This window comes from Aptenodytes forsteri, unplaced genomic scaffold (genome assembly GCF_000699145.1).
Source record: "Aptenodytes forsteri isolate BGI_AS27 unplaced genomic scaffold, ASM69914v1 Scaffold13, whole genome shotgun sequence".
In the NCBI taxonomy this organism is placed as follows: Eukaryota; Metazoa; Chordata; class Aves; order Sphenisciformes; family Spheniscidae; genus Aptenodytes; species Aptenodytes forsteri.
The window spans coordinates 6,040,454-6,063,302 of NW_008794543.1; the positions used below are offsets into that span (position 1 = coordinate 6,040,454).

Below are 22,849 nucleotides of genomic sequence, written 5' to 3' on the forward strand. Positions count from 1 at the left end.
ATTATTTATGGTAGCAGCAGAACTGTATTCTGGGCACTGGAGAAGGACGGAAGCTTTGTGCGGTATTCTTTTCCCCATTTAAGTCTTATGATAAGTACACTTTGGCTGAATCCATTGGGGCCATTTATTCCTTATCCTGTTCTAGCACAGGTTGGAGAACTTGGTTTTGCTGCTATGTGTGGGATTCACTAGATTAGCAAGTAAAGGCTTGTACAGTTTTCCTGACTTTTTTTGATGTTGTTAACCATATCATATACTAGCTCTCAAGGCAGTCTTGTCATGAAGTGTGGGAACTCGTCTCGTCCAGTTCTTTCTGTCATTTGGTGGTGTTTTCATTTGTGGTGATGATCTTGACTGCACCGTCATCTCTCCTAAGGCTCCTCCTTAGATTTTTCACTTGGGCTATTTTGTTCAGTTTTATGTGGGAAGCTGTGTGTAAGCAGACAAGTTGGTAACTAGTAATTTCTAAAATCTTCATCAGTGATGAATCTTTCTATTCAGTGTCCAGTGTCTAATTTACTATTTAATGATGGGGGATCCCCAGCTTTCGGAAGCAGTTGTTGGAGTGGAAAAGTATTAATGTCATCTTTTCTTTTCTTGGGATGTATATTATAGGTGAAGTTAATACTGCCTTTTCTCTACTTAATGATTTTTTTTTTTCTTAATGCTTCTACTGACAAGAAATTCGGTTCAGGTACGGGAACCTTTACCTACTTTCCAGCCTGTGTGGCCAATTTGAACCCAGCTGTTTAGCCTGTAAGGTATCTTGATTTAAATAACACTTTCATATTTCTGGTAATTACCACCTCCTTCCACCATTTTTTAAAACACTGTATCTAAAAATGTTTAAATCCATCTCTCTTGAATATGCTAACCAGATGTAGTGCATGAGTGCCTGGTATAATGGTGTTAAGCTTCCTTCTGTGTTGAAAATAGCTTTCCTAACACATTGTACATCTCTTCTTCTCGTGCCCACATTCCATTAATGGCTCATACTTTTCCCATGGTTTATCACATCCAATGTTTGACTGATTTTGTAAGGGTTTTTTCCTCTCTCTCCTTTTGTTGTACTATAGTTGTGTAGTTTTTACTCAATTTCATGGTTTCTTGAAACCCATCATCTCTACTTGCAGGTTTTTTTGGGGGATAGGGTTTATCCCATCCCTTCAATTTATGTGTTTTGAGATCTCCTATTTTGTTTCTGTCTTAGATACAATTGTTTGCATTTACTTGTGCCATTAGACAACCTGCTTTTGCCTCTTACTCAGTAGCCTCTTTCTTAATGAGATGTAAATTGCCTAGTTTATTGATAGTCTGAACCCTAATCTCTTTGGTTTTGACCGTCTGTATTCTCTTTTTCAATCCTGTTGAAGAATCATTTGGAGTTTTTATGCTAAAGTTGATTCCCCCACCCCCCTCGGCAAATCAAGGTATAAGAGCACTAATTGGTATTATTTTCATTGTCTTAACTTCCTTTTCAAGTTGTTACCTATTGTCTGAAAATACCTGTAGTGGGAGACTGATAATGATGGAATGAAAGAGCATATGTTAGATCCCGGAGACCAATTTCATACGTAAGTTTAAATGCCAGGAAAGAAAAATTAAGACCTCCACTTTCAAGTGTGAGGTTAGTGTTGAGAAGAGCTCTGTAATTGTTACTAACCTACAGCACGGTTTTTATACTTAACCTGCTGGCTATGAACATGCATGTAGTCGTATCCCATTCAGATTTCCAGAGAACAGAGTGCAATCTTGTTGCAGTTAAAGAGGTTTCTTTTTTCGGAGGTGGTTGTGGTGTATGTTTTTTTTTTTGTTTTTTTTTTTTTTTTCTTTTGGGATTATTAGGGCTTTTTTTTTTCTTTTGTGATTATTAGAGCACAAGTGGCCCCTGAAGTGTCTGAACATAACTGTTAAATTGACTGCTCTGTAAAAATTCTTAGGGCAGAAAATCTCCGTGTTTTAGAACATTATCTTGGAGACAAACTTTTCAAGAGTTGAAAATCAACTCAATCTTGCCTGTGTCCAGCTTTAGCTAGTTTTCCAAATTTGGAAAATTAGTATTAGCAGGTGTGTGAGAGGGTACAGTTTGTACGAGACACTATACAGCTGGATGTCATCCACACTTTGGCTATTCAACCTCTCCTAGCTCACCAAATCCATTAACAAATACATACAGATGATGAATAGCACAGGGAAATGACCAAGATCTGAGGGATTTTAAATATTGCCTTGAGCTTCACAGCTAGAGACAACTATTTCTTCTTTTTATTGGGTTTTTGGTTTTGTTTTGGTTTTTTTTTTCCTACTTACAAGTTATGTTTTCTGTGGGCTTGTTTGCTTCAGATGCTGAAATTTTTTCTGCTAAGGAAAGTTCTTGGTATGTTGAGTTAAATATACTGAGGAAGTATTTTTCTTATTTCTTATATCTGCCATAGAAATGTACTTAAATATAAATTAAATAACAAGTACTATTATCTTAAAATCCAAATTGGCAAAATACAGTTTAAAAAATGATCAGTATTAAAATGTTTACTTTAAAATGTGTTCATTATCATTCCAGACAGGGATTTGCACTATTATAATCTAAATTTATTATAATCTAACATGTTTCTGAAGAACATGTTAGAATGGAATGACATACAATCTAGCTAGACGTAGATAAATCCTATGAGCATCATACAAAAAATACATGCAACATCTTTCTTGCCATATTAACTGTTTGCTGACAGACTGAACAATGTTTTCTTTTTTTTTTATACAGAAACTGGGGCACTTCAGCTTTGAGTACATCCAAATTTTATACGTGTAGTGATGATGAAACTGAGACAAGCATTTCAGTATAGACATAGCTTTATGAATAAGGTTATAATTTTTCTCCATACATATGTAGTGTGCCCTTTTTGTCTTTTTTGACCAAGGAATTTGAAAATCACAGGGATACTTAACTTTCCCTTTTCTTAAATGTTATATGTATTCTTCACTGAATCTGAATGGAAGCATCTCCTAAGCCATAGTAGCAGTGGTACTGTATATATAAACATACTCATTTATATTTTTTTCTGAAGAGATGTTAAAGTTATTTTCTTAAAAAGAAAAAAAAAAAGACTGTAAAGTTTCATTGAATTTATTTTTCAAGATCCAATTATGGAACATCCTTAGGAAGATATGTGATCAAGTCCAATCCACTGCTATTGTTGGCAGCTAGAGCCTAATCTCCTCCATAAACTGATAAAGCTCAATCTTAAAAGTAGCTATGTTTTTGTCCTTGAACTCTTGTGGGAAGGTTGTTCTAAAGTCTCATCCTGGTGCAGATCTGGTGATGATGATGGTGTTGCACGTCTGTTACTAACAGCTTATTTTAATCACTGTAAGGTTGCCTGGCTATCCTGTATGTCGTCTTGTCCTGATAAATCCATACAGCTTGTTGGGAAAGAGCAAATGAGGGGAAAATAAAAAGGACAACCATTTAGAGCCCTGCTTATGTTTGTACCATTAGTAGCTTGGGAGGGGTAGGGAAATAAAATTCTTAACTGACCTCATATGACATAAGATCACTGAGACATAGGTTTGCTGTGTCATTATCATATGATTGCTTATTGCACAGCCTTACTGTAAACATTGTATTTTAGGATATTTAGGATCATTACATGCTTCATATTCTCAATGTAAAGGTTAGTAAAGCACTAATTAATAAAATGTGAGGCTTTTTAACTGATTTCTTTACTATAGATATTGATGTAATGAATTTACATAATGCTATACAAATTATGAAAATAATGAATTTTTATACTCTTGTAATTTAAGGATTTTTTAAAGTATTTTGTACTTGGGTTTTTTTGTTGTGTGTTTTTTGTTACAAAGACATTAATTCCTGTAATGAATTTCGTGGCTTCAAAATGTGTCAAAAGAGAAAATGCAAAGTTGTAGCATGTTAATCTTTAGTATATAGTCATTCGGTAGATAATTTTTAGTGCTAGGATGGGACATACTATGAAATAATGTCTACATGGGTTGACAAGGAAATAATGTCATAAAAAATTGGGTACAGTGAATCTGGAGACAAGCTTACTAAAATACCAATTTCTGAGGTGTAAATATAGTCAATTAATTGAAAATAATTCTTAATTTTGAAACATATTTAATGCTACTGATTTATGGCAAGAATATACCAAATCTGACTTTTTAAAGAAATTATACAGGCAAATGTCTAAATATTTCTCTATATCAGACTTAAGCAGAAACATAAACAGTGGTTAGAAATGTATTTGGAAAAAATAAGTGCATGGTTGATTTGGCACAGTATATCAACTACAGATTAATAGCAAATTTGGTGGCAAAAGTGGAAGATCAAGATAGAGAGGTTTCTTACCTCTCTTCCGTTCTTGAAGATACTTCTTCATAACTGAAATGTATTGCTGACTTCAGATATTGCCAGATAACATGGGAGAATAGTATCAGCTTGCTCATTCCAATGGCATTTAGATCATTATTTTCAAATGTAATCTTTTATCCTTTGTTTTCTAGGTAAACTATATATGTATGTTGTATGTAGGAATATGTTTTAGTGTGTAGAGATTGAGGCCACTATACTCTTCAGCATCTCCTTTCAGATTTTTTTTAAGGTCATATCTTTGTAGAGAGCAAGGTAGTAGCTTACTCTCATAATATAAAAATATCTGCTCTGAAGTGTCCAGAAGAAAGATCAGCTTTCATATCAAATACAAATAGAAGATAAACCTTGATTATTTTGTTTGTTTTTTTGTAATTCTTGACCTTTGTAGTGCTAATCTTTAACCACACATTGTAATGTTCTTATCCTAAAGCATCACAGTTTACAACATCACTTCCATTTTATCCTTCTGACTGTTTTAGGGTTTTTTGTGTTTATGCCCAGCCAATCAAACTTTGGGGCCAAGTATTCAGCTGTTTTATTTGCGGTACTGGAGGTACTAACCTCCACTGTCACTATTCTCAGATTGCACATCCTTCCTTATTATCATATAAGGTAGAGTCATTAAAAGCAGTTGGCAAAACCCAATTACTATCTTACTCCTGCTGGATTGTATCTTAGAGGAAATTTCATAGTATATGGGCTTTCTGTCCTGCCTAATGTCCACGCTTAAGGTAATCGAAGGTTGTCATCATCAGTAAAGTAAGTCTTCACTTGGAATTAAATCTTCTCCTACTTGAAGCTAGAAGACGATTCTGATCCTGAAATCACATTGAACTGTTCAATATTCAACTTTTTTGAGAAAAATTTGGTTTGGGAATCCAAATAAGGATTAAAGAACCTTGTATTGGTGGCTGGATTGATCCATTATCACTTCGGACAGTGTTCTTCAGACAGTAGTTCTGTGAATATATACAATTTCTGTTATCCTTGACAGATGATGCTCATAAACTTGAGAAGAAATTTACTCTACAATCTCAATATTTCTGAGACTGTACATAGAATCATAGAATCATTAAGGTTGGAAAGGACCTCTAAGATCATCAAGTCCAACCGTCAACCCAACACCACCATGCCCACTAAACCATGTCCCTAAGCACCTCATCTACACGTCTTTTAAATACCTCTAGGGATGGGGACTCAACCACTTCCCTGGGCAGCCTGTGCCAATGTTTCACCACTCTTTCAGTAAAGAAATTTTTCCTCATGTCCAATCTAAACCTCCCCTGGCGCAACTTGAGGCCATTTCCTCTCGTCCTGTCACTAGTTACTTGGGAGAAGAGACCGACACCCACCTCGCTACAACCTCCTTTCAGGTAGTTGTAGAGAGCGATGAGGTCTCCCCTCAGCCTCCTTTTCTCCAGGCTAAACAGTCCCAGTTCCCTCAGCCGCTCCTCATAAGACTTGTTCTCCAGACCCCTCACCAGCCTCGTTGCCCTTCTCTGGACACGCTCCAGCACCTCAACGTCCTTCTTGTAGTGAGGGGCCCAAAACTGAACACAGTATTCGAGGTGCGGCCTCACCAGTGCTGAGTACAGGGGTACGATCACTTCCCCATGTTACCAACTGGTAAAGCTGGAAAAAAAAAATTAAATGTTTAGCATAAAGTATAGACCTTTTTTCCCCAGTATCAACACCTTACGTGAAGGATTCCAAAAGTTTTTTGCTCAGTCACTATATTCTACAGTGGCACATAGCTGCTTGTGATAGCAGATCCTAGAATTGTGCTGGCTACATGCATTACAACCCTCGTAGGAGTTGCTTGTACGTATAAGTGGAAATGCCTTATATGAGCAGCGCTACCTCCTGTACTCCATCCGTCTGCTTCATCTGCCTCGTTTGTACTCCTCCTCCTGCCTCAGCAAGCTGCTTTGAATCCCTGTAGCTCCCGGTTTCCGAGGGCGCAGCTGTGGGAGCCGGTGTCTCTGCCGTTTATACCGCCCTCTGCTGGCGGGCTTGGCTGGCTGGGCATCCAGGCAGCTGCTGGTACGCTCTCGAGCTCCCCAGTCCCTCCCATTGAGGTGCAATTTCCACCTCAAATGACAAGAAGTTAATGTTTGTGAGTGCTAAATCGTAATAGACCTTTTTGACTTGTAACATACATTGATAATATTATTCTTGTTGTATCATATATTTACGTATTAGTTACTATATATGCATAACAACTTTAGTTTCTAAAATGTAGTTACTTTACCAGAATGTTCCCTCTAGGAGTTAAGTCCTGACTCTGAAAAGTGTAAAATGATTCTATCGCTTGCTGAAATGAGAGTACCTAGTTCCAAAGGGAGAATTGTGAAATGTCTGCAGCATAGGCTTGATCATAGAATCATAGAATATCTCAAGTTGGAAGGGAGCCATAAGGAACATTGAGTCCAACTCCCCGCTCCTCGCAGGACTATCTAAAACTAAACCATATGACCAAGAGCATTGTCTAGACGCTCCTTGAACTCTGACAGGCTTGGTGCCGTGACCACTACCCTGGGGAGCCTGTTCCAGTGACAAACCACCCTCTCAATGAAGAACCTTTTCCTAATGTCCAACCTGAACTTCCCCTGATGCAGCTTCATACCATTTCCTCGTGTCAGCTCAAGAATTAAACAATTGTTTCTGCATGAAACGATCTGTTTTATCTTTTTATTCCCTCTGGAATATTGCAAATACATTTATTGGGCAATCTATTGTACGTCTGTAGACACCTTAAAGATGTCTCTTTTGGTCTGATCTATTAAAATTCCTTATTAACATGCAATGTTTGAACAAAAATTCATTTTTTTCACTCTGACATCAGAGTACATTTTGTTGTCCTTAAAAGTGAGAACAAAGAACACTTAACTAGATGTACCAACTGGGCTTTAGGTTAAGTGCATACTAAGTTATTTATAAAACATTTAATAAGATTAACCTTAATTATAAAAAATTAAGGGATGGAATGCTTTGAGATTTTTCATATTTTTATTGTAATATTTAATACACGGAGTTTCATTCATCCTTCACTGGAGTATTATTATACGTATAGTAAAATAGTTTTTCCAGCAGTTGGAAATGAATGATGGAATAGGCAAACAAATATAATGGACCCATGATGCATTTGCACCTGCTAGTCTTTCTTGTCTTTATTTTTCAAGTATAATTTAGCACAAAGCTTTTTACTTTATTTACAGGTAACTGTAACAGATTGTTTTTAGCAGTTTAAGTTCCCACCCGCTATCCTGTGAAGATTTTAATTGTGTCTGTACCTTTGAGCTGAAGATATCACCAGTTTACTGAAAGGATAATAGAGTATCCATATTCATTTAGCCCGTGCTTCCCTGATGATCCTGAAACTAAATGTGAACCACGGTGTTAGTCTCTCTTGAGAGGCTCATCGTTCTAACAGGTTGGTATTGAGACTAGAAAATTCAGTTCACATACATTGTGGGACAGCTATTGGTGTAAAACAGAAAGAAATTTGTTACTGTTGAACTACATGTAATGCTTTGCTCAAGATTCTGAATGATGCTATGTGCCCTTATAAAGGGACAGAGCAGCGTGAAAGCAAAGGCTTTCCTAAATGTGCTAGTATTAATTTATTTGAAACCGTGATTTTGGGATGTAACAAGCAGTAATAATGTGGATATGATTTGTTTAGCAAATTGTAAAATTTTTGTTCATAGGAGTGGTACATCAGTAACATTTTTATCATTTAGTCATAGACAATGGATATGGTCAGACTTTTCTTCAGCCGTATGAATAGAGGTGTCTGAATTAATTCTATGTTTCCCATATAGTTTATGAGACCATGCAATTCTGTGCACTTTGCATTGTGTATGTTTGAGCCGAAGTCTGAAAGGGCAAGTAATCTGAAAAATTTCAGCAGTACGGTGGGAAGTTCCTCTGTATGTTCTTGTGTATGTATACATTTATCTGGAGGACTGTAGAACCACAAAAAATCTGCTAATCTGGGAATGCTGCTTTCCATAAATATAGTGGGTGTCTTGATTTAAATTTTTATTATTTTGTGTGTGTGGCTTGGTTTTTTTTTTTTCCTTGGGTGTCATAATTTCTGAGTAAGAGGTTGGAAAGCAAAAGTATTACTGCTTTTCTTTATTTCCCTGCTATGTATCTGAGAACGTAGCTTGCTTATACAATAGCCTTGATGGAAACTGTGTGCTAGAGTAGGACTGGTAATGAACACTGAATTGCTCTTTGGAAATGATAAGTCATGTTGACCACTAAGTCCAGGTTAATATCTGGTACTTCCAGCTGTTCTTTTCCTACTTTGCTTTGTTTATTTCTTGATTGAACAATTGGCTTCACAGTCTAGCTTTTGCATTAATTATGTTACCAATTTTGGGAAACAGCTCATTGATCCAGTACAGAAAGGCAGAGGTTGTCTGGGTTCTAGATTTCTTGAGAAACTGGGGTTTTTTAGTTCTCCATAATCTCTGTTGTGGATTTGGTAGTTGCTGCAACCATGCAGTCAGGAAGATTTGTATGATAATGTCTCCTAAACAGCACAGCTGATGAAGTGTGCTGCTGCAGTACTGAATTGTGGTGTGAGCAATACAGCTTTTATCTCTCTTTTTTACCTCTTGTTTTCAATGTATAATGCACTGTGAAATCTGATGTGAAAATTGGGAGCATACCAAAAAAGGATAATTAGCTGCAGAAGGAATAAACACAGTCAGATATGTGAAACTCTCTCGAGGGAGAGAAAAGAAGCAGATGCATTCTGATGAATTAGTGAAAAATAGGCTTCTTACATTTCCCAGCCAGTGCTGGTGGCTGTAGCTGAGCCCTTCAGGCTCTGCTGGCTGTGAACAACGGAGATGCAGATCTTTTTTTCTCTTTTTTTCCCTTTTTAAAAAAATGTTGTTAAACATAAGATGTTCGGCCTTTGTGATAATGGTGGTGGCCCCTCCTACTATGCCAGTTGAAACCACTCCCTACATAAGGAAAACATATCACTTCCCATGATTCTGAAGGTATTTTACATTTCAATACAAGCTTTTGTGCACTGAACCACATTTCTTACAGACAATACATTTGAAAAGAGAGAAAATAATTTTTTAGGAGACGAATGAGAATGACTCAAACAGCACCTCATTTTCAGAGCTCAGAAGCACTAACCTGCTTTAATTTAAAATACTGGAATATATAATCTAGTAATTGTTTTAGTGTTGATTTCTGTTTTCCAGTTCAGAATCCAATACATATAGCATTTAAATTTCTGCTAAAAGTATTTCAGATTATATATTTATGAATGTAAAGCTTGTTAATGTAGAATCATATCACAGAGTTCAGATCTGATTTTTGGGTAGCTTGTAGTTTTGAGTAAATTTTAGCACAGGACTCGTACTTACATGTGTTCAGGTTCTGTATTTTTTATTTCAACTGTGCCTTCTATCATGGCTTGGATGACTTATATTTCCCACTGGTTTGATGAAGATGATTGGTATGAAGGACAACAACGAGTAAGAATTGTTTAAATTAACATTTTCTCTTTTACTTCCTTATATTTTTCTTCTTTAAGCTGCTGTTTATTATATTACTAGTACCAAAAGTAATATTCCCATAGTGGTACTGAGAAGGGATTTTTAGTAGTTTTAATGAGATCTTGAATCGTAGATAAGCACATCTAAAATGAGTTTTTTGAAAATTAATGTTGCTAGCTGGATAAATGATATTGGAAGTTTGGTGGCCACCTACTTGCATTTTTTAGGTTGCATAATTTAATGAGTAGTAATTCTTTAATATGTAATGAGATAGAAATCAAGCATTTAATTTTTTTTGTATTAGGAGGAATTAATATACTGTGCATGGAGTAAAATAACTACAAGCAGTAATTGAGTAGAACAAAAATATTTGGAAGATATTAAATTCACCTAGGGTCATTTCCAGTTTGTACTTTGGATACCTGTATATTTTTATTAACAATTTTCCAAGGAGGAGTTGTCATTACTATAGCAACATTTGCAGGATATCTTGGATTTCTTTTAATGTTTATTAACTGCATGCCTTGGGCAAGCTTGATCTACTGCTGCTTTCATAGATTTATGGTGGAAAGTGAATATAAGTCACATTTCTTTCACTGTATCAAGCTTTTTTATGTAACCATGTATTTCTGTAATTTCTAGTTCTCGTTTTGATAGTATATGCTCAGCTATTGAGTCAGAATGCAGGAGATGCTACTGAAACATAAGGGCCAGCAGCTGCTTTAATTGTATTCTTGTGTATTACTTGGTAATGCCAGTTATATGCTCATAAGTATTAAAAACCAGCAGATTTTAATACTTTTCCTCTGTTCTCATTTTACATGTCACTCATAATATGAATGTTTCAGATGTGGAGTTATCTTTTAATAGCTGCTCATCAGGGATTCAGGCGCAGGATGTGTCAAGAAGTAACTTTATCTGAAATCAGAAGTGTTGTCTTTGCAATTTTCCAGCAGAAAAGCAATCTTCTGGTGATTGTGGTAGCTCTGGGTTGGAAGATGAGAATAAAATTCGTGCAAAGGGTCTTAGATGCTTTATACTGAGATCAGACATGGTTGTATGTATTTCTTTGTATTACGCACAGTATCTGAAAACTAGATTTCTGGTACCATATGACTATCCGATACTCTATAGATTATGGGTTTGTTACCACTGCTATGTATGATGTCTTTGGTTGATTAGGTACATAGTTCAACATTCCTAGTGATGTATTATTAGGAATACCAGCATTTCTCCATGCTCTGTTTCAAACCCTAGTATTGCTCTTTAGATTATCTTGTTAAAGTTGCACAATAAAGGATATTTTAGTTAAACTGTACAAATAGTGTAGTCAAGACAGTCAAAACCACTCTTTTGTAAGACTTATCCCAAGTTGATTTTTTTAATGTTAAATTGTTGGCCTTAGGTTTTCTAAGCAGGGTATCTATCTAGGATTAATATATGTTTTTAATTTCAAGTGTTTGTTTCTGTAAAATACGGTCTCAGGCTGTGATTTCAAATCCAAACTTTTTCCAAACTTCAGCCAGAGATCCACAACATTTTTAGGACTTCTTCCCTTGTGAAGCCAAAGATACTATGGTTAAATCAATTCTAGTAGTGATTTGGCTCTGGGTTTATTGTGGAGGTTTAAAATGTCGGTGAACACTAGTAGAACACTTGTTCATTTAAAATGATCTTTTAAATAATAATTAATGTTCTTTTCCTAGTCAGCATCTGGATAACTGAATGCACTCATTTTGAATTCTTGTTAGGTTATCGTAAGTTAGGAAATGTCATCTGCAAATGCTGATTGTGAGAGTCTAGCTGAGGCTTCTGGTGTTTTTGAAGAATCTTGCTGAAATTCAAAGCCTTGTCCAAGGCATTCTCTTCTTGTCTCTGGTTAATCTTCTGTTTCTCCAGGAGCCACAGATTGTCTGTGTGCCATGAATGGTATACAAAAGTAGAAAAAAAAATTCTAATTTTTGCAGAGAAGCATGCAAACTGTCTATACTGCTCAGTGGTAAACTAGCAACCAACCTAACACTTTAACAAGCAGTAGACTATCTAGGTTAAATCCTGCTGGGAAGTATGAAGGGCTTAGCTTTTGTTTAGAGCAGTATATGCATAAACCTACATGATTATTCTACATTATTCTACATTGTGACTGTCATGATTAATGTAATCAGTCTTTGCTCATCTTTTGCCCAGAAGCAGTTGCTTGAAGTAGTGTGTGTACAGTTTCAGTAAGACTATTTAGAGACTTACATTAGCAACTGCAGTTTGATTGTCCACATCAAGAACTGAAAATTCTTTAGCATTTTGTGGTTCTTCACGCAAAGTAGGAAGAATTTTTGTTTAAAGGGAGTAGCTCAAATGATACTGAGATACCTGGTTCTTAAGAAATTATAACTGAAATATGACACTGCCATCTATTTCTTTATTTCTAGCCTTTTTTTCCTATGGATCTATCAAAATCCATGACAGCTGATCTTTGACAATATACATATTGTCAAAGTTTTCATAGTATACGATTTCTTCTCATCTTCTGATGTGCTTACTTTTACTTTTGAGATTCCCCAGATTCATAAAGTAATAGATATAAATACATTTTAGTGTAATGGATAGATAGCATAGAATAGAATTTAGAAAATGTACTAACTTCTTAAATGCTCATTCCAGAAACATTAAAGTTTTTGGAAATTCCGTTGCTCTGTTTAGTCTTAGTAAATTTAATTTTTCTATTGGCTTTTAAGTTGCATATGTACCAGAATATTTCCAATTATCCTTTATTTCATGGGTCTGGACATAATAATCAGAACTTAATTTCTTAACATGGCTATAATGTGCTTGGTGTTTTCTAGCCCCATTGGAAGAGGGCTAATACTAATTATGCTTATGTTCTTACGTGAGACTCTGTGCTATTGAGGCAGGCACACTCAGGAAGAAGTTGGTTTCTGCTGTGTCTTGCAGACATGCAGAGATTTCTTGGTAGGTTTGAAGACCTTCATGTTTTTACTAGATAAATTTTTTGTCCATTATCTGGTGTTTCAAACTGGTCCCATTGGATATGGTAATGAATTTGAAACTCCATGGTTCACAGGTCACATTTTCATCTCCAATGGATTTTCCACAAACATGGGTAAATATGCCCAGGGTCTTTAAGGAGACATCACTTTTATATCATTAAAGAAGATCTTTAATTATTACGTTGTCACTGACATATTGACAAAAATACTGGTACCTGGGGACAGTAGTCTGGATGAGATATAACAGTTTTATATGTCAAATATACAGGAGTGACAGCAAGCTTTCCACATAAGAAAACGTACAAACTTAATTGGAAGATAGTGACAATAGAATGAACAGAAGCAGAGGACACTAGCACTTTACTACACATAGCTGTTCAGAAACTAGGAGTTTATATATACAGAAGCATATTGTTTAATATAAGGATACTGTATATTCACTTTTGTGTGCATGCCATATTGCATATGTCCTCATTTGGACAGGTCATACACCATATAGACCACAATTGCTAGCAATATAAGCATAGGTTATTGCTTGTGCTTGATGGTTATAGATTTATGAATACTTATAACATGCATGCACATCTCTTGATAATTGAAGGGTGCTAAGTGATGGAATTAAAGAGCTGTTATTATTCTGTAAATGTTGTTGTAGTACAATTGGGAAATACAACGAGCAATGAAATACCCTGAGTAGCTGAAGCAGAGAAAAAGGAGTTAGGTTAAAATTAAAATGGTGCCTGTTAAAGAGCTGCAGTTGCCAGGCTACTGACACTGCCGTTTTGTGTGTGTGGTGTCACACAATGCTCAGTCTTTTCTCCTGCATCCTTTAGTAACTGCATTATTCTGTGAACATCAAGGTTTAGCTCCTTCATCTGTCAAGTAAAGTGATTTCATTCTACAACCAGAGCAAGATTTTGCATTTTTGGAAGCAGCAAGGTATTGGAATAAACATGGAAATTCTTAAGTGGTTTACAAAAAATGATACCTTTGCTAAGGTAGGGATTATTAGGCATTTATCTTTGTTATTGATATATACCCATGTCTACGTATCTAGTCCATTCAGTTGTTATTTTTAAATAACACTAACTCTGTGGTACAGAGAATTTCAGTTTAATGTGTTTTTTTCTATATTTAGCAACAAGGAACAACTTAGAATGTTGCTGTTCATTCCAATTGAAAAGAAGGTTTTTGTTGTCCTCCCTCTTCCCTTCATCTCCTTGGAAACTGTGGCCATCCTTTGGTAGCTTCCCACTGTGGTATACATTTTCTACATACACAATTTTTTTCTGTGTATACTTAAGAGTCCAATATAATTACTTATACATCCCTTATTTTGAAATGAAATGCTTTTTTAAACAACGTATGAAAAATGTCCATTGTATAAAAATGCAACATGTGTGAAATCATACATATATATCTCTTTATGCAGTTATATTGCATTTCTAGTTTTCTGTCATTTTACTCAGGCTGTTCTGATGAATGCTGCTTTTTCCCTTGTACTAGAAGTATGTTCAACAGAAATCTATAATTGTCTGAATCTATAATGTCTGAAAAGATCTTCAGGAAACTGCTTTGATGCATGGCACTTACAAGAGAATAACAGTCAGTATGCCACACAATTGTAATTTCTTCTTCTAGATACTATTGTACTGAATTTCAAAGCAAGTGCTTCTTAATTCTTTGTAAAACAGTATATAACTCATTACAAGGAGTAGGAAATATTAACAAGTTTAAAACAGCAAATATTAGTAAATAAAGTGCAAATTCCTTTCTATAATACACTTCAGAATATTTTACATACAAATTTTTTTACATATACTTAAGTAGGAAAAATCTATATGAAGAATCAAAGTTTAATAATGCTTCTTAAGCATGAATTATTAACTCAAAGAAATAATGATATATCACAAAGCAGCATTTTTCATCTAAATGTTGATCTGATTTAGGAGACATTTTCATTTGAATATCAGACTTCAAGAAAAATAGTACATTATCAAAAAAATGGTTGGTTTAATTTAAAACTTGTGAATGAGGCTTCTATTGGTGGATTTCTTAAAAAAACATATTAAAGTTACCTTTTGTCTTGAATGTAAATGTAGAACAAAGAGAAGACAAATGTGTTCTTCTATTTCAAATACAGTACTCAGTATGACATATCCAGTAATGCTTACAGACATACATTTAGAACTAGGCTGAAATAATTTTAGAGCCATTTGATGACAATGATTTTTGGTCATGATTAATCTAGCCTGAATTCTAATCAAGTGATGTATGTGTTTGGAAACCATTGCAATACCCTAAACTATGCAGGTGTCCTGATGACATGAAAAAAATGCATAAAAGCATCTTCATTGTTAATCAGCTGCATGGAAAACATGGAAATAGTAGCATTAGTAGTGGAGCTATCTCCAAACCCAGAGTGCTAATCTGTTCTGTGTGATCATGGTAATTGTAAATCCAGTGTAGAGGACCTTTTTCTTTTTGTTGTAGATTGCAGCACTTAGGCATGGAATCCTCCTTATTCTCAGCCACTTAGAATAGGATTTTCCTATAGATGAGATTTCATGTAGTCAGGAATAACTTCCCTCTCTCATACCAAGGCAAAAAGGAAGATCTACTGAATATATTAACAGAAACTTTTTTTTATACAGATTACTGCAGAATCCTCCACGACAAATCTGTTGTTACTCTGAAAGAAACATTTGTGGAATTCTGTTTTAGCATCTGTAAGAGATCTTAACTTTACAATCAATTTTACTTGTAATCAAACCACAATTTAAACAAGATTTAAGATAATATTTTCTTACAGATTAAACTTCATCAAATCAGGAACCTCTTAGCTCCCATATGAGAAGGTAAAAAAGAAGATCTGTACAAAATGAGACAAATCTGTTATAACTACGAAATAAATATTTGTGCACTCTTAGTGTCTAAAAGTTGTTAACTTTTAATCCATCTTAGATGCAGTAAACCTACAAACTAAACCTATGATAATCCAATATTGTACATCTAATTCTCTTCTACTTCACCATGCCTTTTTTAATGTTCTTTATCTGTTTGCTGACATACCTAGTGTTTTAACCATCATTTTCCCTGGAATCAAGAGCGGAAACCAAGAGTTCTGTTTTCCAGTATTATTCTGCATTTCAATAAATTTTTATGTAATCAGCTGGATGACTTTAATTTCAGAAAAAGTGGTTCTTAATGGTGCCAGTTATTTTTTCATTGTGACTGGGAAAAGTCTGTGGTGCAGTTCTGAATGCCCCAAATCCAAATATTTCTGAATATATGTGATTGATACTTCAATTGCACAGAAGGGTTCTCTGGAATTTGTAATTTTACTAAACAGTAAAAAAACACTAAATGGCAAAATCAGAAATTTGGACTCTATTTTTTGTCACTTTGTGGTGGAGGGGGGGGGGGGGGGGGGTTTTTTTATTGATACTTCAATTGCACAGAAGGGTTCTCTGGAATTTGTAATTTTACTAAACAGTAAAAAAACACTAAATGGCAAAATCAGAAATTTGGACTCTATTTTTTGTCACTTTGTGGTGGAGGGGGGGGGGGGGGGGGGTTTTTTTATTTAATAAGATACATTTCTTTCTGTGGGACTCATGTCATTTATAACATGAGATGGATTCCAAATGAACTGCAAGGTGATGCGATTTATAGAACTGTTCTCTCTAGAATCTATAATTTATTTGCTGCAGAAGTCAAAAGAATTGTTGGCAGAGACAGAAAGGAAGTCTAATAGCCAAAGCACTAGTCTGCAGCAGAGCTGTATCTTGTGATGTTTTTCTGTATATTTCTGTTCTATTGTTTTACAGTCTCCTTTACCAAAATTTTCAGAGGTTAGACATGGGTGTTTCATTTTCTTTAGGCATTTAGAACTCAGTCAGAACCTTTAAGCTCTATAACTACACTCAGTGATATCTTTGAGATGGTCAGTCCCAAAGGTTCAATCTGTTCCTGACCTTCTGCTAAGAAGCACCCAAAATAAGTCTTTCTTAATTTTTTTTTTCTTTCACTCTTTCCAAAGTGAGAGAGACAGAGAACCTCATGGAAATTGCTTCTTATATTTATTCATTAATATTTATCTGCTAAGTAGATACCCCAAGCAGATATAAGAAAAATAAGATAAAATGATAATTCGATTTCATTTTCATCCCTTGTATATATGCAGTAAAATGAAATTTTGTTAATATTTATATAATATGCTTTTTGTCAATATTGACCTGTAGTACCCAAGGAAACCTATCGGTCACTATTGCCATACTTGTACAAAGCTTCTTCTAAATGCACCTTAACACTAATGTCATTCAGATAAATATTTCCCCCTCCATACAGTTGATATCAAGTAGGTGGAAAGTGATCTGCAGACAACATATCTCTCCTAAAGCTGTTACACAGCAATGCATTGCATAACTAACCCTTGCACTTAATCAACAGTTGCTTCCTCAAAATACTTGATTGCGTTTGAAGTCTCCTTTTTTTCTTTTTAATTCCCTTTCCTTTGTGGGGCTTGAAAATGTACCTAACGCTTGGTAAATTGAATATAACTCTCCTTGTCTTTAAAGATTACAGTCTCAGCTCTTTGACCTAAACATCCCATCCTCTATACTCCATGTAATTTTCTTCCACATAATGTCCCTAATCTATCCCCAGTATAAACGTGTCCTTAAACGAGACATTCTATAACATAGTTGGAGGCGTAAATTTTTATGTCTGGACCTTACCTTAGCCCATGCTGAAGCACTCAGTGGTATGGTGAAACTCAGCAGAATTGTCCTTCACCAATCTGCACAAGAAGATTCTTTTCTGCAGGAGCTCTCACTGATGCAAGTACAATTGTTTTCCTGTGTTAGGATTCTGCTGCTAGCCCAGCTGAAGTCATATGTACGAAGAGGTTTCAGCTATGGGTTATCTAAATATCCTGTGTATGGGTAGTACTTTCAGTCATGCTCATGGAACCTTGTTTGCATTGATTGAACTTGTGTGCAGAAGTGGTGAATCCTTTTTGCAGCTATTTGGACCATGTTCTACTGTTTGGATCACCACACTGTTGCAGGCTGTGATCCACCTAGTCATCCTTGTCAACCTCAGTTGCAGTTGTTTGGCCACTGGAGCCTTCTATAGTGGTGGTAAATCCACAATTATTTCTGCAGGTTCATGGAGCAGGCATTTCATCAGTTGACAGTTGGCTTGAACCTGGGACATTTGTATCACATGAAGACTGGTTTCTAAGTGAATTCAGAGATTCTGTAAAAACCGATGGCCTTCCCTACTTGTCTGCTGTAAATAAATGCAACAAGGCTCATTTTGAACGTTTTCTTAAATCACAGAACAGTTGAGGTTGGAAGGGACCTCTGGAGGTCATCTTGTACAACCCACCCAGGAGTTAAGTTTTAACAATACCTTTGCAAATGTGTGCATTCTTAGTCGTAGTAGAGTATGTAAATGGATCATAGAAAAATGGCCAGGCTCCTGTGTTCTAAGTAACATTTTGACATTATCGTGAATCAAATACGTGCTAGGTGGATAATTGGTCTGGCCCAGCGAAGCATTTCTTGTGTTTTTGTGTTAAAGTCAGTTGTTGCCTCATTCTGAGCAGAGCTGGTAGTTTGAGACTTGTTTTGGACAGTGAAGGCATAGTTTGCTATACAGTAATGCAGTAATGTTACACTAAGCTTTGCTTTTTATTTTCCACAGTTTACTTCAACTTTTTTGTTAAACAGTAATTATGAAGAAAATTTAGAAAGCTTCTCCAAAAAGGATGATGATAATAAGTAATGCATAGTTGTTCTATGCAAATGGTTTGAAGTCCTTTTTAGACATGTTGCTTAACTTAAAGTATTAGCATATGGTTTATTTTGTCCAGCTGTCTTGGGGGGGGAGATGAAGGGAAGAAGAGAGCAGAGAGGGCATTACACTGTAATATATGAAGTGTTGAACCAGAGTGCAGAAGAAAATGAAAGTGATGGACAGCTTCGGCTAGTACAAATCAAGAACTATTCAAGTTTTCATGTGCTGTCCCCCCTTTTTTTCCTCCCAAATGGATTCCTGTGAATGGCATTAAAATCCCTTTCTTGGTAGCACTAGAGCCTGTGAACACCTGCTTGGCTTTATTTCAGATACATTCATTTGTACCTCATAAACACAAGATGTTGCTGTTAAAACATAAAGGCTAGCTATATTTTTAAGGTACATATACATATGTTATTTATGGGAACAAAAATGTGTTATTCTGTTCTTTAACATTCTGTTGTCCTGTTGTAGTGTAATGAATTTCTGTTTTAAAGGCAAAAATGTCACAAGTTAAACAAGTGGGACTTTTAGCTGCTGGATGTCAACCATGGAACAAGGATGTATGTGCTGCTAGTGGGGACAGATTTGCCTACTGTGCTACCCTTGCTATTTATATTTATCAGGTAAGCTTATTTTTATTTAACAGACTAGTTACGTTTTTACATTGCCTATCTCACTTTGAACCTTTTCAATAAATGCTTTTGGAAGTATGATTGCTGCTGAGATGACGTCTGCGTAAAGCTCCATCTTCCATTCAAGATACCCCTTCCAAATTATTTTTTCTCCTTGTTACAGCTAGTGCAAAAGATTGTTGTAAACTTTAGATTTGAAGTTGTATGTGTCAAGAATTATTCTTAAAAGGCTCTCAATCCAGCAAACACTTGAGATGAATGAAGTGCAATGGTAGAAGAGCGGGTTCTGAGAGAGAAATGAAGCAATTCCATGGTTTCATTTGAAGCTGTAGTGTAACAGTAGTCTTCTGAAGTAGTTTAATCCACTGTGCAAAGCTGTTGATTCAGTGGTCCACCTTTCTTTGGTTTGGAAAAAGTTATTACTTTCTTCATTTCTGAACTGCTCAGCACCGTGGTCTTCTGAAGTTCACAGTTACTATACATCAACATGTAACAAAAAAGTAGAAATGCTGTGACGTGGAATTTTCAGGCTGAGAAATATGTCAGGAAATAAAGGATACGCTTATTTTAACTTCATGAGTTATACTGCTATTGGGATTAAAATAAACAAAATTAACTGTGTCAGGTTTGGGCATTTGATTTTTTTTTTTAATTGTCCTAGGTGATTTAAGAAATGAGAATGATTTCAAACTCATTTCATATTCTATCCCATTTAACCCCTTGCAGATACTAAATTACCATGTTACCATGCCTATAAATAAAGCATCTTAGGATTGTGTTTGAGTGCAGTTATTAATGGAATATAGTAGTTTATAAGTGAAAAGAAGATAGACTATGTTAAAACTGGTTGGGCTAATTGAATATTTGACAACTTTTCTGTCCAAGTCAAATGTATGAGAATTTAATTTATTGAGATGTCAGGTACTAACAATTGTTAAATCCACTATAAATTCATCTGTAAGTCTGTTACTGTTATATGAACTATTCTCCAACCCAACAGTACTTAAAGTGAGTTTATGAAATATGTATTTCTAAAATGAATTTTACTTTTTGTTTAGCTGGATCATCGATACAATGAATTCAAGCTCCGGGCAATTATGTCTGAGCATAAGAAGACAATCACAGCCATATCTTGGTGTCCCCACAATCCTGACATGTTTGCAAGTGCCAGTGCAGATAGCTTAGTGATTATTTGGAATGTGACTGAACAGAAAGTTGTGGCCAAGCTGGACAATACAAAAGGTATTTCAAACATGGAGATCTATTTGATCCATACAGCTTTTTCATCCACAGGTATCAGAAATAGTTGATACAGGGTAAATTCTAAGCAGTTGGTAGGCCAGAGGTTTAACAATTGCATAACATGATATTCTTGTCAGAGTTTTTGCAGTTCATTTTAGAAAAAAATGATAGTGCGTTTATGTAAATTGCTCTGAACCATCTAGTAATTGGTAAAGAAAGAGGTTATTCTTTTTTCTTGTAATGGTCAATTGGTCAAGTACTTGACCAATTCAGGAATTAAGTTTGTCACTGATTTCTTGTTGAACAGGGAAAAAAAACCCCAGTTTTTTCCATCATTGTATAAAAGGATAAATAATTAAGTTTTAAACCTTGTGTGTTTTCATGGTAACTTTATGGAAACGAAAGCAAATAAAACGTAGCCTTCAATAGATTTGAGTATAAATTGTCAGTGAATTTGAAAAACAGTTTTTGTTTAAATACCCTAATGCTTGTCTACCTGCATCTTCTCTCAGGACTTGAAACTGCTGATTTGGAGGTTGTCATAGAAGTCTAGGGGGTTAAAAGTCTGTGATGTCACCTTTCCCTGCCCAGTTCAGATTCCTTCCCTCCAGTCAAAACTAGTACTTGTATTTCTGTTCTTACAGTCAATCTCTGTCAGGTGTCCTTGACTCCTACACTTGCATTCTTGGAAAATAGGTGCAACCCAAGAACAGTCAGTATCTCAGGATCTTCTAAGACATTTCGGGACCCCCTACTCTGTTCTTTCCAGAGCATTTAGGATACCTCTGAAAATCTTGTACATCTTGCATATCCTGCAAAAGGAATAAATAGGAAAAACCACACTGATTTAATATGTTCTAAAAGGAATATTGTATCGGGTTATGTATTAATATAAAATCTGATACTTATTTTTCAATACAGTGCTTGTTTAAAAAACTACTTCAGCCAATGACAACGTGTGAAAGAAGTGTTGTTATTATTTTAAACTTTTTAAAAGCTAATTTACTTTTAGGATAATATATTTAAACCTCCTATTAACGCTGCTTTTACTCTCTTTGACACTGCCATATTAAAATGTTTAAATACAAACAGTTTTGAATTTTCAACTTGAGGAGTTCGTCTTACCGTCATTTATTCCTTCAGACACACATTATTAAATTATGAGGATAATGAGGGTTGCAGATGTTAAGGTCAAAATCCTTAAGCTGGAATGCCTACAGTTAGGTGTTAGGCAACTAAATGAAAACTGTAATAAATCCAGAAGGAAGCTATCGAGAGTTCCCTTTGATTACAGAGCTAGCTTTCCAATTTTGTCACAAATATCTGCCTCTGTTATCTCTAAATTAAATTTAATTGTGTTTTGCAAAAATAGACATTTTAATGTTTTCAGTATTTTACCAGCTTAGTCGCAAATAGCTTATGGTAAAACATAATGGTGAATGGAATTGTGAATGAATGAAAGTATTGTTTACAGGATCAGGCTTATCCTCTTTCATATGTGTGATTGTCTTTGGCACTAATGGAGTATAGGTATCATAAAATACAGCCCATCAAGGTAGTATTAAAATAATTTGGGAAATAATTCTACTTCCTGCCTATGGATATGTGTAGTTTACTTTTACACCATAAGATGTTCACAGAGTTGTCTAAATTTTGGTCTAATCATTTTTATGTAGAATAATTATTTCTACAGCTTTTCAAGACAATTGCTGATACTGGGTCAAGCAGTAATACACTGAATTTCATATCCTGGTTCTTATAAGGTTTACTTGTATGTTTCAGGAATTCCTGCGTCACTTAGCTGGTGCTGGAATGCAGGTGATGCAGTTGCATTTGTGTCCCACAGAGGTCCATTGTACGTTTGGACTATCTCAGGACCTGACAGCGGGGTAACCGTACATAGAGAAGCACATAGTTTCTTGTCAGATATCAGTCTGTTTAGATGGCATCCAAAGAAAAAAGGAAAAGTAGTATTTGGACATACTGATGGAAGCCTATCTATTTTTCAGCCAGGTAAAAACTGATATGGTAAAATATTTATTTTTATATGTATGTATCTATTACTTTTGTCTCTGTATACTTGTGTAATTCCGCACTTCTTTCATTGAGGTTTTATAATGTATGTACATGTATAAAACTTGTTCTTAGTTCGTAGTATTCCTACTCCGTCCATACCACAAAAATATGTTTTCTTAGATAGAGTGCAGAGCATTTTCTCCCTTTTGTGACCAAGATAAC

The 22,849-nt window shown here is 35.3% G+C and overlaps 1 protein-coding gene across 1 annotated transcript in view; it reads left to right on the forward strand.

Moving 5' to 3' along the window:
• The first annotated feature begins 9,837 nt into the window (after positions 1–9,837).
• WDR17 (WD repeat domain 17) overlaps positions 9,838–22,849 on the forward strand; it is a 48,505-nt gene continuing 35,493 nt past the window's right edge. Inside the window, exons 1-4 of the mRNA XM_009272344.1 lie at positions 9,838–9,903; positions 19,232–19,360; positions 20,428–20,611; positions 22,394–22,624. Of these exons, the coding sequence (XP_009270619.1) occupies positions 9,838–9,903; positions 19,232–19,360; positions 20,428–20,611; positions 22,394–22,624 (610 nt within the window). The remainder of the gene's footprint in view (positions 9,904–19,231; positions 19,361–20,427; positions 20,612–22,393; positions 22,625–22,849) is intronic.